This window comes from Triturus cristatus, chromosome 6 (assembly GCF_964204655.1).
Source record: "Triturus cristatus chromosome 6, aTriCri1.1, whole genome shotgun sequence".
Taxonomy (NCBI): Eukaryota; Metazoa; Chordata; class Amphibia; order Caudata; family Salamandridae; genus Triturus; species Triturus cristatus.
The window spans coordinates 95,510,171-95,526,153 of record NC_140589.1 but is presented as its reverse complement, the minus strand read 5'-3'; the positions used below and the strand labels follow the sequence as shown (position 1 = coordinate 95,526,153).

General features: G+C 46.6%; 1 protein-coding gene across 3 annotated transcripts in view; it reads left to right on the top strand.

The window, feature by feature from the left end:
* LOC146813821 (calpain-1 catalytic subunit-like) overlaps nt 1–15,983 on the top strand; it is a 701,058-nt gene that overhangs the window by 503,965 nt on the left and 181,110 nt on the right. For all 3 annotated transcript variants that reach the window (XM_085610275.1, XM_085610277.1, XM_085610276.1), the window contains 3 exons: nt 11,505–11,570; nt 13,700–13,765; nt 15,829–15,882. In XM_085610275.1, coding sequence (XP_085466401.1) covers nt 11,505–11,570; nt 13,700–13,765; nt 15,829–15,882 — 186 coding nt within the window. The remainder of the gene's footprint in view (nt 1–11,504; nt 11,571–13,699; nt 13,766–15,828; nt 15,883–15,983) is intronic.

Here is a 15,983-nt window from a genome sequence, read left to right as displayed (position 1 = left end):
CAGTTGAGCTCTAGGATTCTGACCATTACCCTGTAAGCAGAACCGACCCATGTGGGGTACGACCCAGATTGGAGATGAGATTTTTCGCTGTCTTTCACCCAGACTAATACTATACCCCGTCGCGTTCCATCCTACATAAGGTCTCAACTCTTCTTTGGAAATGGATGAGTATGCATCGATATCCCTACTCATATCGGCAACTCCTTTTATCAAAGCCTTATTATTGGTGATAGGTCTGATGGAACGCGGTTGGCGAGGGGAGTATGTATCTAGAGCATAGAGAAACATGGTTTGGAATGCCCATGACGATCCATTGTAACTGTACGGCAGCACCAGGTAGGGAATACCCTTGTTAATGGTATGTGGCATTAACCCACACACCCAGCAATTGGTCGTATTCATTACCAGTTGGTGCTGGTGCAAGAGTTGGATAAACGAGTTATTTACGAACTCTGATCGTCTGGTCTGTTCGTGCTCAGGCAAAGGGTGAAAAGAGTGAGAGGAGGCAGTAGAAAGAGGTATAGGCTGTTCAGTGGGTGTAATGGGCTTTTGAGCGGAGAAAAACACAAATCCTACAATAAACATCATTATGCTACACAGTGTAAAAAGGCACAAAAAGACAAAACATTTACTTTTTACAATTCTACACATCCTTGCGTTAAAGTTCATTTCCTCAATCGGTCTCTCCATCTTAAAAAACTCCATCCTCTACTCGGGCCGCTCGCGGTGGATGAGTTTCTTCTGCTAAGGAGTACGCCTGTCAGTCCAGGGAAACGCCCTAGACCAACCAGAACCGTCGACCTAGCGTCTTCGGCCTGTACCCCAAAGTCTTGGCACCGCGACCCTGCGGCAGAACCCGGATGGTGGTTCGAAAAACAAAAATCAAGAAAGTCCTTCAGATGGGAGAGCAAAAAATGTTAAAAAGGAAATAGTGAGGAAATCTTTATTTGTCCATGGGCCTAGGTCTCAAATTATAGCGGAGACGGCCAGGTGCTGTTTGGTCTTGAAACAAAAGTTCAGGCTCAGTGGTGTCCAATCGATTTGATGGTGGCACAGCTTCCTGCAGAATATTGTCACTCTCTTGGTCTGAAACTGTGTCTTTTATGCGTGCGTCACTGAATGGTACAAAACGAGGCACAGTGTCCGTCTCAGAGTCGGCGATACCCTCCTTGACCCACTGGTCATATGGCAGAGGCAAGGGGACTACTTTACAGTGGGTACCATGGATCCAGTGTTTCTTCCCTTTCACTCGCACTGCTGATCTTGTCGAAAGAAGAACAAGATGAGGGCCGATCCAGCGAGGCTCGTCGTTGCTCTTGCGCTGGAAATTTCGGACTAGCACCCACGTACCAGGGTTGATAGGGTGTCCAGGAGGTTCAGAAGCTTTGGGAAGAGTATCATGTACCTGTTGGTGCAAAACACGCAGTTTAACAGTCAAATCATACAGGTAATCGAGCAGTACTGGATGCTCTATCTCACTGAACTTCGTAGGCCTCGGTACACCCCATACGTTGGCCGGACGGCCAAAAACAACCTCGTAAGGGCTAAGTCCCACTCGTGAGTGTACGGTCATTCTGGTGGACAGGAGTGCTAGAGGCAGAGCGTCAGGCCATTTAAGACCGGTGCTCGCCTGAATTTTGGCCAGCTTGAGCTTTAAGGCTCCATTGTAGCGTTCTACTAATCCAGCTGATTGGGGGTGATTTGCAGCATGGAACTTCTGCTTTATCCCTAGCCCTTCACATACATTCTTCATCACTTTACCCACAAACTCACTTCCATTATCACACCACACCATTCTTGGCATCCCAAACCTAGGGAAAAACTCTTTCACAAGGGCTTTGGCTGTGGATAGGGCAGTGTTATCTTTCAGAGGATAAGCCTCTATCCATTTTGAGAAAGCACCAACAACCACCAGTACATATTTCAGGTTGTTGCATCTTTCCATGTGAATAAAGTCCAGCTGCAAAACTTCGAATGGACATGATGGGGGTGCAAAGTGACCAGCTGGAGTTGGGGTTCCCCTACCAGGGTTGTACTTCAAGCATACTATGCAATTCTTGACCACATTCTCTGCACACTTGGGAATCCCAGCATTCTGCCATACTGGAGCCAACAACTTGCATATACCTTTCGTACTGATATGTGCCATTCCATGTGCCATAGTAACCACTGGAAGCACATATGCATCAGGCAATAACCATCGCCTATGTTCTGTCAGATCAATCCAACAACCATTCTCATCCAACTTACCCATACTTTCTCTCCACTTGCTTAACTCTTTCTCTGTGGCTTCAGCTTGAAGCGACTTCACACTCTCTATTGTGTTCTCACACATTCCCACATCATTAACCCATCTTGCGGGGCCTGCAACATACATTCTAGTCTTCACATTCTGTGCTGTTTCTTTCGCGGTCTCATCAGCAAACGCATTCCCACGTCCAACATCATCTGTGACTTTCCTGTGCGCACTGCATTTCATGATCGCAACTTGCAACGGTAGGGTCAGTGACTCAAGGAGATCATTCACCAACTTGCCATTCTGAATTTTAGCTCCATGCGACGTCAGGAACCCACGCTCCTTCCACAATCGCCCAAAATTATGAGCCACGCCAAAGGCGTACTGGCTATCTGTGTATATATTTACTCTCATTCCTTCAGACAACACGCATGCTCTCGTGAGGGCGATTAATTCCGCTGCTTGGGCCGAATTATGTGGCACTCGCGCAGTTTCCACGACCGTGTGTAAAGTCGTGATAGCATATGCAGCAGTCGTGTCACCATTAGGGAGCTTGAAACATGAACCATCTACCCATAAAGTGCCATCACACTCAGTCAGGGGAGTATCTTTTAGATCTACTCTCCCTTTCGTCTCTTCTTCTGTTCTGAACAGACAGTCATGTTGCTCAATCTCATCTGAGTCTGCTGGAATTGGCAACAATGTGGCTGGATTCAGCGTATTGCATCTTTTTATGTGTATGTGATTTGCTAACAGTGTAAGTTCATAACCTGATAATCGCGCACTAGTCAAGTGTTGTGTCTTGGTCCTATTTAATAATGTGTCTACAGCGTGTGGAACCATAACAATCAATGTATTGTCCATTACCAAACCAGCAGATTGTCGGATAGACATCGCTGCAGCAGCTGTCGCTCTCAGACAGCTTGGCAATGCCCTCGCTACAGGGTCCAAGGTGGATGAAAAATATGCGCATGGGCGCGGTCTGTCACCAAAAGGCTGTGTTAATACTGACAACGCACATCCATCTTTCTCGTGAACATACAATGTAAAAGGCTTACTGTAGTCAGGGGTACCCAACACAGGTGCTGAACATAATGCATTACGCAATTCCACAAAACTTTTCTGGCACTCTTCAGACCATGGGATAGGATTCGGTGTGTCTTTGCATGTTAAGGCTAACAAAGGTTTTGCCAATAAAGAAAAACTAGGAATCCAATGCCTACAGTATGAGGTAATGCCCAAGAAAGCACGCACTTCTCTCTGTGTTCTTGGCACACTCAACTGTGCAATGGCTTGAATTCTTTCTGGGGTCAGTTTCCTTCCCTCCTTCGATAAGAGATGACCTAAGTAGGTCACTTCTTGTCGACAATATTGCAGCTTAGAGAGAGACACTTTGTGATGGAAAACAGATAAATGGCGCAACAGTGACAATGTGGCTTCTTTACAAATCTTTTCAGTATCCGCAGCGATCAGTAAATCATCCACGTACTGAATCAGGATAGCGCCACTAGGTAAAACAAGTGCATCAAGCTGCGCTTTCAAAGCTTGACTATATATGGATGGACTCTCACAGTAGCCCTGGGGAGCGCGTTTGAAGCGGAAGCTTCGGCCTCCCAGACTAAAACCAAAAATGTCCCTGCTCTCTTCTGCAATTGGGATGCTAAAGAAAGCATTCTTTAAATCAATCACTGAAAACCATGCAGCAGAGGCTGGAATCATCGTTAACAAGGCGGTTATATCGGGGACAACCGGAAACTGTGGCACAACAATCTTATTAACCTCTCTAAGATCAATCACAAATCTGTAAACAGGTGGCTGTGAAGGATCCGTTCGTTTTAAGACAGGTAAAATCGGACTATTGCAAACGTTGCCTCTTGTCTCTTCAATCACACCCTTATTAATCAAGTCGCTGACAATGTCTAACAATGCTTTCTGCCCTTCATTAGAGATCTTGTACTGGGGAATACGTGGCAGTCTGACATTAGCCTTTAAAGTCACCACATATGGCGGTATCTCCAAGAGGCCCACATCATTGGGACCAGTAGCCCAAAGGGCATCCGGAAGGGATGACAATTCAGGTGGCATTGTATTCTTAGACAAATACATTGGGGAAATCACTTTCTTGCCTAATGTAAGTTGTACTCCTGAAGGAGAACAATACAGTGTAGCATGCAATCTTTTCAACAAATCTAATCCCAGCAAATTCTCACCACAACCTGTTGTCAGAATCAGGGGTGCTTTCAGCTCGCAAGGTCCAACAGAAAGTGACATGGGACTAGAAATCGGGTTCCTAACTGGGGCGCCAGAAAAACCTACTGAAACATTTATATCGCCAGACAAAGGTGCGCCAGGGAGTTTTGAATGCATGATTGAACTCTTTGCAGCACCAGTGTCTAGCAGAAAAGGCTCCGTTACATTTGCTGTAGTCACCTCAACATACGGTCCACTCTGATCCACTGGCACTGAAACAACTCCCTCTCTCTGTCTATGGCTGTCCTAGTAATCATTATTTTCTGCATCACCGTCCTCTGCATAATAATCATTATTATAATACTGGGCCGTATTACTAATTGCGTTAGCTTGCTATTGATGGTATTTTGAGGCGGCAGAGGACGCGCGTTCTGGGGAGCATTTCCACGCCCTCTGCCTCTAGGAGCTTGCTGACCACCCCTACCTCTGGCGCCATACATATTGACGTTACGCTGCATCAATTTAGGGCAACTGTATTTAAAATGACCTTCCTCTTTGCAGTATGAACATTGGTTGGGACCTACAGGGACACGTGGTTGGTAATACCCGTTCATTTGCTGGTTGTTCTGAAACTGTTGAGGTTGGTGATAGACACCTTGGGGTTGCCTATAATTATTCTGACCTCCACGTGGCGGATAGGCCTGCTGTAAAAGGACCTTTGTCTTTAGTTCCTTCGTTTTCTTTTCTGTTCTATCTTTCTCGTCTTTATCTCTCTTCTCATAATACTGTGCAGTAGCCAGTATTTGTGCTGAAGAAGAAACAGCCCAAGAACTTTCTGAATCTTTTAACTTTTTACACAGGTCAGGAAGTAAATTCTGCACAAACTTATCCACAAACAACCGTTGGCCACCCTCAGTACTCATATCCTGCCCACTGTGGTCAATAAACGTTTCTTCAAACCTAGTAAAGAAGTCTGACACTGTCTCATCTTTCTTCTGCTTGCATGCAGATAGCTTGTCCCAATTTACGCGCATCGCAGGCATTATTGTCTTCATATACGTGATGATTCTACCAGGCAGTTCAGCTACTAAAGGTTCTGGTTTCGCGCCACCAGTTTGTCTAGCATCAGCAGCAACAATGTTAGCCCATGTATCCCCTAGTTCTGCATTGTGATCTACATTACGAATTGACCCCCATAGAGGCTGTGGAACAACATTACCAAACAACATGTCTATGTCGGCCAGATTCATAATGCATGACCCTGCCGTCTGTGACAACTCCTTATAATAACCTGCTGGGTTTTTACGGGGATCAGGCAAGGACTGCTTAAGCGCTAACACCTCAGAGCGCTTCCATGGAACATGCACCCAAACACGCTGGAAATGCGCTGCCACAGCGGGGTTACCACCGGCAGCTGCAACCGCTTCCTTCCATACCGGGGGAACTTCTCTCATAGGGTATTGTCGCGCTTTTACCTTTTTCCCCACAAGGACATCTTGTTCAAACAATGATTGTTGGCAATCATCATTCCTAAAGGACAATACAACCGCAACTGCTTTATCTACTCCGCGGTCCACAATTATACCAGTTCCAAAATCGAACCTCACTCTACACAATTCCTGCGGGTTCGGATTTTTACCACTGTCCTCCAATTCTTCACAGAGAATTTCGCACATTTTCTCAAACACATATCTCTGTTTTGGGGCATCCCATTGATGGAAAACATTAACAACTGATTCCACATCATACAGTGAAGGGAAAACAATCCATCTACGCGCCATGTTATCTATTACCTTTTTCTCGTCAGGGTTAGGCAATTGGCTGCGCAACTGCTTACGCTGTAAACCAGGAGTCGCACCAGATGACTCAAAGAGAGGAGACATTAATGTAGTAACCACATTAGCTAAGCGCTGTCGCGCTGAAGGAGAAGCTGAGGCGAGAACAGGGGGAAAAACAGAGGGAAGAAAAGAGGATGTAGAGACAGGTACTGGAGTGGTGGAAGGAAGAGTGTCAGGGGAGGCAGCTGCTGTATTAGGCAAAGTCGCAGGAAGTGCGGGGGCAGTTGGAAGCACAACTGGCGGCCCTTGAGAGGGCTGCGCTACAGGGATAGGAGCCGGCTGCAAAGCAACTGGCGGTTGCGGCAAGGCTTGCAGTATATTCACTGGAGGTGGCATATTTACAAGCTGGGGAGGCGCCGTGGCATTTTGAGCATACGGGGGTGGCGAACTCAACAAATGTGACATCAGGGGATCTTTCTCCTTTTCTTCTAACTCATTCTGCTTAGAATGTGGTAAAGCTGGGTAACATTTGTCAATCCCTAACTTGCGCTGCCTGTGCAATTGCTCACTCATCTGCTCCTCCTCATTGTCTTTAAATTGTACAGCTGCTTGCATTACTGTCATACCTTTCTCTCTCTTATTCTTTTTCGCTAACTTAATTTCCTTCTGTTTGGCTTCCTTTCGCCATAAGCGGAAAGAGTCAAACATCGCCGGCCGGGCTTTCTTCTTAAACAATTTAATTTCCAAATTATCTAAAATATCGGTATCAAAACTACCATTTTGGGGCCATTTTAAAACACCATCTTTCCTGGTGTAGTGGATCCACACTTCGTTATATGCAATGGGGCCTACACCATGTTTTACATAGAGCTCATAAGTTGGAGTTCCAACCGGAGGAACCGGACATGATTCCTCTAGCTGGAAATCTTTTCCACAACCCAAACAGAATAATCTACCAAATAGTCCAGAACCAGGCATCTTTGCTCACTAGTCTAGATCCAAACGTCAAAGGATTATCGATTACGATATTCTCGTGAATACACGAGTCCTCTGGCTTTGGCGTTTGCAAACTCCAAAGTACCAAATTACCAAATCAAACGATCCCGAAGGATACCAAAAACAAATGGGAGACGCTCCACTTATACTTAACTGAATATTGCTGATCGATGGCATCACCAGAAGACTCTCTCGATTGTTTTGCTCTCTCAGATTCGTCAAGGGTCCAAAACAGGTCGATTAATCAGGGCAGCAGTCCTTCGTAGCCGTCGGGACGCGGAGAACCTCGCAGAAAAGACTTTCGGACCACGTCGACATGCAGGGGTCGATGAAGTGGCGTCCTTCCTCCGGAATTTCCACACGAAGCTCCTCACGAACCTCTGGCTTGGACTGGTACCGCTGAAATCGTCCCGAGTTGGGCGCCAAACTGAAGTACTGGGTATTTTAGTCCCAGCGGTGCAGAACATTAGTCAGTAGAACACATCACCATCCCTGGCCCCGACACCCCGAGAATATCACATACCGCAAGCAAATTTGACATATAGAGGATAAACGACTATAGAGTCCGGAGCACCACAACCCCGGTAAACATCAAGGCAATCAGACCCCACACAAAAGAAAATCCAACAACCCCTGGACCCGGAGAAGTTTATAGCCAAAAAGTCAAACAGTGGCCCGGCAGGTCGTTATAAACAAAGGAACCAACAAATAGGCCTCCGAGAGGTCAGTCTTACGTGATCACCCCATAGGGCTTTGGGAACTTGCTTCAGAAGGAGGCGGGGTTCGAGGCTGCTGGTGCCACTCCATGAGGTCCCTGGCATTTGGTGGCGGCTTGTGCTGTTTCTTGCCAACCGTGCGCCAACCGTCGAGCCAGTCCCAGGCGTCCTCAGGGCTAGTGAAGAACCACAGTTTGCCATCTGACTCAATTCTAAGTTTCGCTGGAAATAACATGGCATATTTAATCCCTTTCTCCCTGAGAGCCCGTTTCACTTCCAAGAAACTCCGGCGTTGTTTCTGGACTCTCAGGTTAAGTCCGGGAAGAACAATACTTAGTTTTTTTTAACAGTCAGTAGGGGTGCCACCCTTGCAGTTTGTAGGATCAGGTCATGGTCACGATAGTTAAACACCCAGGCAAGAAGTGGGCGGGGTGGGACTCCCGGCTTGGGTCTACCCTACGGCACACGATGAGCTCGCTCAATAGAGAAGCATTTGGAGAGGCCCCTTGGCTGTAAACGCTGCAGGATCAGTTCCTCAACATAGAGATCGGGAGTCAGCCCCTCTGCCCGTTCCGGAACGCAAACAATTTGGATATTGTTGCGCCACATTCTACCTTCATACTCGTCCAGTTGAACTGCCATCGCCTCGTGAGAGGAACGCAGCTCAGTCACCTGCTTCTTGAGGAGGGCGGTATCGGTTACCAGCTCTGTTGTGGTGGTCTCGATGGTATTCACTCGATCAGCCATTTTATGCATGTCTTCCCTTATGAGGGTCACTTCCAGTGTGACAGTGTTAATCCTGCCCTCGAGAGATGTCCGCACACTGGTGATAGCCGCTAGGAGGTCTTTATTAGTGGGCTCCGGATCGTCCCCATGTGGCGCTGCAGTGCCCGCTTTGTCCTCATTGCTCTTCTGCCATGCAAACTTCTCCAGTTTGGCTTGTGTCGCATTCTGCCCACTGCAGCCCGACGCCATGTTGGGTCCACGAGCAGTGAAGTACTGGGTATTTTAGTCCCAGCGGTGCAGGGGCACACACCCTATGACTTCTGGGTTCACCCTGTTCCAGACCTACAGAAACACAGAGTCTTCTGGGTGAAGTCAAAGATTCGTTTATTGGCTGCAGACCAATTACAGGTATCCTAGAAGTACAACAGCGTGTATGTTCTCAGGAGACTGCCGAAAATCATAGGAACGGACTTCATCTTAAATACCCTTTTTCTTGCCTCAAGCATACATTCCTAGGTTTTATGATACGGCCATTATAAGTGTACATTACAAACGAAAAAGCAGAGTCATGATGACCATCCCACATTCCAGTTCGGCCAGCCCACAATGATTTACACAGTAAGGTTCAGATCCCACATTTGATGTCAATAGACCCCCCAATAAACATGAGCATCTCCTGTTTTGGGAAACAAGTCATAAAGCAGGAACAAGCAGGTGTGGAAGAGATTAGCCGGGGGATTGTGTAGAATGAAAGGGTTTTATGACGGGTCAAGCCCTGATGCTAATCACAGGTGGACGGAGGAAGGGGAGCTCGTGAGACCGGTTTGACCTGGGGCAGCAGAGTCAGCTGCCCAGGTCACAGAGAAGTCAGAGGAGAAGCCCATGTACTGTGAGGCCCGTATTTACTCCATTATAGCCTATGTGAGGGCAATGACAAGATGGCCACTGCTTCCAAAATGGAACCCGCGTAGTGAAGCTGAATAACGTGTACACAGTGCATTCATAGCTAGAACGATATATAAAGCACTCGTACATGCCGCATTTACCATTTGCGGTTTGTTAATACCAAGATAGACAGGGGTAGGGCCCTGTCCCCTACGCGGTCCCGAATATTAAAGTACGACAGCAGGGAGCTGAATAGGGCAAGGAAGCAGGAGTTACTCACCGCTGCCTGCCGTGGGGATCCCCACGCGGCTTGTCGGCTTTGACCCGAGCCTCTGTCGCCCCTCAAAGGTTCAGCACTAGCAAAATGCCCTCCGGCTCCACACGGGTACAGGGCAATCAGCCACTGGCCACTAGATGCAATGGGGGGACACTGACACTTTGCTCGCCCCACCAAGCCAGTGATGCTCAGTACGGTAGGCCCAAAAGAATCCACAGGTGCCCCAGGTGTAAAGCAGCTCACCGGCCTGCGCCACGCAGATTCCACCTTGCACACAATAGGAATTAACTCCAGAGCACACGCAGATATGCAAGCGAGGACCTGCACCGCAAAGATGTCCCCAGAGTACTGATTGACCAAAGTAAAGCCAACGTGACCAGGCGGCCACCAGCACCGATGCCCGCCAAGGTCAATATGGCCCAGGAAACCTCCGGGCCCCCAGCAGTGATAGCACGACCTCACCAGAGGCAGACAATGTTTATTAACACCGTTCTCTCCATCAGCGCCTCTGCCTGCTGGAAGGGGAGGTCGATATGAGTCACGCCGAGATTCGCGGCCTCACGGCCTGTCTAAGATGCAGCAGTTTCGGCAGGGCAGGAGAGAGTTAATGCGAGTGGATTCTCCCCCTCCCGCGGCATCCGTGAGCAGCTACGGAACACCGGAGGAGAGGCCAGGTACCCACTTCACGGTCTCGGGCACCTGGCAGTGCAGGCAGATCTCCAGGAATTTGTGCGGACTAGGCCGCATCCACGGCCTCGCGTAGCACCTTGTAGCCGCCTGGCTGCAGCTCCTGTCGGCCCAGCCGCCTCCAGTGAAGCCGGTGTTCGGAGCGTCTGCCAGCAACCTTTCCCGATGGGCCCCGATGTCACAGTGCAGCTTAAGCAGTACCACCGGCAGATAGGGAATCCCTCAGGGTGCCAGTCGGGCCAGGGCGGATGGTATAAAACGGATTTATCGGGAGTGGCTTGACGGAGCTCAGCTACCGTGCGGCCATTCCCGTCGACAGCTGGCCACGCTCTCTCGCCATTACAATTCTTGGGTATATTGACATACTGTTGCCATCCTGGTTATTGGGTAAAGTGACTCAATGGTGCCATCATGGTTACTGGGTATTTTAATTTACTGCTGCCATCATGCATATTGGGTATATTGTCTTACTGCTAACATTAGGGTTATTGGATATAGTGATGCAATGCTGCCATCACGGTTATTGGGTATATTGGCTCACTGCTGCCATCACGGTTATTGGATATATTGAGTTATTGGTGCCATGGAGTTTCACAGGATGATCTAGGGAGAGGCTGTGATATTTATTGTGTGTGAGATTCAGTGACATTGAGAGGTTTCAGTGTCGGGCAGTGGTATTTCATGACAGTAAAGTAATTGAAAGGCAATGAAAGTGGTATGTAGGGTCAGTGAAATAGGACCATATAAAGAAAGTAGTACTGCCTGAAAAATGAAGTAACGTTTAGAACCTTGTATTCTGTAGAAAGTATGATCTGTGTGTATACTTACATGTTCACAGGGCCATTGAAGGGGCACTGATTAGGACATCCTACTGGGCTGAACACCACAGTCAATGAGGCCCTCACTGTATGCCACCTGATCACAGGTGTTCACGCCAACCACAGGGAGGTCCCTTCAGTCGATCTCTAGTGGTAATTTTGAGGCTTCACGTCACCTTTCCTATTTTCTCACAGGATGAAGATTCAGAAGATGTCGTGAAGGTTTCCATTCGTCCTGTAACTGGACAGCCTGCTGGAGAGGTGCGTTAGTTACTAGTTCTTACACTATGAATGAAGCTTGAGGGAAAGGGATTGTTTTTCTTATTGTTGTCAATCTCATGCTCTTGATGTGGATGCACGGTTGCTTTTTAGTAGAGACACGGACAATACAATTGGGATGAAGAGATTTCAAAGTAAATTAATGACTGATGAAACTGTCCATAGTGAAGCTCTTTGACCCATGCAAAATACTTTTCTCGTGATATATTTACAAGACTCACCCATCAGCCATTGTTGGTAGTCTTGGGTGGCATAAGGAGATTTGTTATCAACCAGCATACCAAATTTGCCACAGAGAGACTTGGATACACAAAGCTTTCTCATAGGGAAACGGCAAAGAATCTCCTGATAGTGCACGTCCGGTGGACCTGTGAGATCGCAATCCTGTCAACATGGGTATTTAAGGCCTGGCGATGATGTCCTAGCTTTGCAGTCTACGTCACACGGCAACCAGGATGGCATAGCCTATCCTGGTAGGCTGCATCTATTTGAGCATCTAGATAATGCAGGAATATTGGATTCTGTTTCTCGTGCCATCATGGTTATTGTGTATATTAACTTACTTCTGCCATTATGGTTATTGGGTGTATTGACTTACTGGTGCCATCCCGGTTATTGAGTATATTGACTCACTGCTGCCATCACAGTGATTGGGTATATTGACTTACTGGTGCCATCCTGGATATAGGGTACATTAACTCACTGCTGCCTTCACGTTTATTGGGTTTATTGCCTCACTGCTGCAAACAGGGTCAGTGGGTATATTGACTTACTGCGGCCATCACAGTTAATGGGTACATTGACTTCTTCATGCCATCCTTGTTATTGAGTGTATTAACTCACATCTGCCTTCACGTTTATTGGGTATATTGACTCACTTCTGCCATCACGGTTAGTGGGTACATTGACTTACTGCTGCCATCACGGACATTGGGTATATTGACTCACTGCAGCCAACACGGTTAGTGGGTATATTCACTTACAGGTGCCATCCTTGTTATTGGGTATGCTGACTCACTGCTGCCATCCTGGTTATTGGGTATAGCAACTCAATGCTGCCTTCAGTTATTGGATATATTGACCCACTGCTGTCATCACGGTTAGTGGGTATATTGGCTTACTGCTGCCATCACAGTTAATGGGTATGTTGACTTACTGGTGCCATCACAGAGGGTATATTGACTCACTGTTACCATCATGGTTATTGGGTACATTGACGTGCTGCTGCCATTACGATTAGTGGGTATATTGACTTTATGGTGGCATCCAGGTGATTATGTTGGCAAACTGCTGCCATCCTGGTTATTAGGTATAGTCAGCTTGTGCTGCCATCACAGTTACTGGGTTTATTGACTCACTGTTTTCATCAGGGATACTGGTTATATTGACTCACTGCTGCAGTCACCTTTATTCGGTATATTGACTTAGTGGTGCCATCGTGGTGAGTGGGTATATGGACTCACTGCTGCCATCACGATTATTGGGTATATTGAGTCACTGCTGCTATCACGGTTAGTGCCTATATTGACTTACTGCTGCCATCACAGTTAGTGGGTATATTGATTTACTGGTGCCCTCCTGGTGTTGTCGAACTACTGCCATCCTGGTTATTGGGTATACTGACTTACTGCTGCCAGCAGTTAATGGGAATATTGGCTCACTGCTGCCTTCATGGTTATTGGATATATTGAGTTATTGGTGCCAGGGTATTTCATAGGAGGTTCCAGAGAAGGGCAGTTGTATTTTATAGGAGGTTCTGGAGATGGGATTCGGTATTTCATAGGATGATCTAGGGAGAGGCAGTGGTATTTATTGTGTGTGAGATTCAGTGACATTGAGAGGTTTCAGTCTCAGGCAGTGGTATTTCACGACGGGAAAGTAATTGATAGGCAAGGTAAGTGGCTTGTATTCTGCAGAAAGTATGATCTCTGTGTATACATAAATGTTTACAAGGCCATTGAAGAGGAATTGTTTAGGACATCCACAGTCAATGAGGCACTCACTGTATGCCACCTGATCACAGGTGCTCATGCCAACCTTAGCGAGGTCCATGCAGTCTTTCTCTAGTGCTGAGTTTGAGACTTCACATCACCTTTCTTATTCATCCACAGGGTGACATTTCAGAAGATGTTGTGAAGGTTTCCATTCACAATATATTTGGACAGCTGGCTGGAGAGGTGAGTTAGTTTTAATTCTTACACTTCGAATGAAGCTTTAGGGTAAGGGATGGTTTTTCTTATTGTTGTCAATCTCACACCCTTGATGTGGGTGCTCAGTTGCTTTTTAGGAGAGGCACAGTACAACAATTGGGAGGAATAGATTTCAATGCAAATTAAGGTCTGGTGAAGCAGTCCATAATGAAACCTTTAGACCCACAGGAAAGACTTTTCTCCTGATGTATTTACAAGACCCCCTATCAGCTGTTGGAGGTAGTTTTGGGTGGCATAAGGAGACTTGTTAGCAAACAGCATACCAAAGCTGACACACTGAGGAGTGGATACAGAAAGCTGTATCATAGGGAAACAGGAAAGAACCTCTTGATGGTGCACATCTGGTGGCCCTGTGAAATGGCCATTCTGTCAATATGCGTATTCTAGGGCTGACGATGATGTCCTACCTCTGTAGTCTTTGTCGCAAGGGAACCATGGCATATCCTATCCTGGTAGGCTGCATCTCTTTGGGCAACATGATAATGGACAACCATTATATGCTGTTTCTAGTGCCAATATGGTTATTGGGTATATTCACTCACTACTGCCATCACGGTTATTAAGTGTATTGACTGAATGCTACCATCATGGTTTTTGGGTATATTGACTTACTGCTGCCATCTTGATTAGAGGGTATATTGACTTACTGCTGCCTTCATAAATAGTGGGTATATGGACTAACTGGTGTCATCCTGGTTATGTTATGTTATTTATTTATATTTGTAAAGCGCATTGGGTTAATTGACTCACTGCTGTCATCACGGTTAGTGGGTATTTCATAGGAGGTTCCGGATCGATCTAGGAAGAGGCAGTGGTATTTATGGTGTGTGAGATTCAGTGACATTGTGAGGCTCCAGTGATAGTCAGTGGTATTTCATGACAGGAAAGTCATTGAAAAGCAATGAAAGTGGTATGTGCAGCCAGTAAAATAGGACCATATTAAGAAAGTAGTGATGTCTGGAAATGAAGTAACATTTAGAGACTTGTATAATTTAGAAAGTATGATCTGTGTGTATACGTACATGTTCAAGGAACCACTAAAGGGGCACTGATCAGGGCAGCCTACTGGGCTGAACACCACAGTCAATGAGGCACTCACTGCATGCCACCTGATCACAGATGCTCACACCAACCATAGGGAGGTCCCTCTTTCAAACCCAACATTGGCTCCCAGTTCGGAATAGAATTATTTTGAAACTGATCTGTCTTACACACAAAGCCTTAACAGGCCATGACTCTGTTTACTTAGCCTCCAAACTTAGACAGTACCATCTGCCCAGACTGTTGAGATCAAGTGACAAAACACTGTTAAGCATCTTACGTATCAAGAAGGCTTGTTTGGGTGGCAGGTCCTTTTCCTATCTGGCCCCTTTATATTGGAATAAGCTACCACACTATATTAGGACCTGTTCGGATAATTTTTGCTTTAGGAAACTACTGAGAATGGTTTTGTTCTGAGCTGATTGCGCTATGCTGCTTGGCTGCCTGGTTGCGCCGAGATACCCCTCGGGGTGATTCAAGCACGTTATAAATGGCATTAACATTAACATTCTGGTTATTGTGTACTGTGTACATTGACTCACAGCTGCTATCAAGATTAGTGGGTGTACTGACTCACTGCTGCCATCACGGTAAGTGGGTATTTCATAGGAGGTTCCGGAGAAGGGATTTCATATTTAATAAGAGGATCTAGGGAGACGCAGTTGTATTTATTGTGTGTGATATTCAGTGACATTGTGAGGGTCCAGTGACAGGCAGTGATATTTCATTACAAGAAAGTCATTAAAAGGAAATTAAAGTGGCGTGTACAGTCAATGAAATGGGGCCATATAAAGAAAGTACTTACATATTCACAGGGCCGTTGTAGGGGCACTGATTAGGACATCCGACTGGGCTGGACACCGCAGTCAATGAGCCACTCACTGCATGCCACCTGATCACAGGGGCTCAGCTAACCACAGGGAGGTCTCTGAAGTCTTTCTCTACTGGTGAGTTTGAGGCTTCACATCACCTTTCTTATTTTCTCACAGGATGACGATTCAAAAGATGCTGTGAAGGTTTCCATTCGCCGTATATCTGGACAGGTGGGTTGGTTACTAGTTCTTACACTACAAATGAAGCTTGAGGGGAAAGGATTGTTTGTCTTATTGTTGTCAATCTCATGCTCTTTATGTAGGTGCCCTGT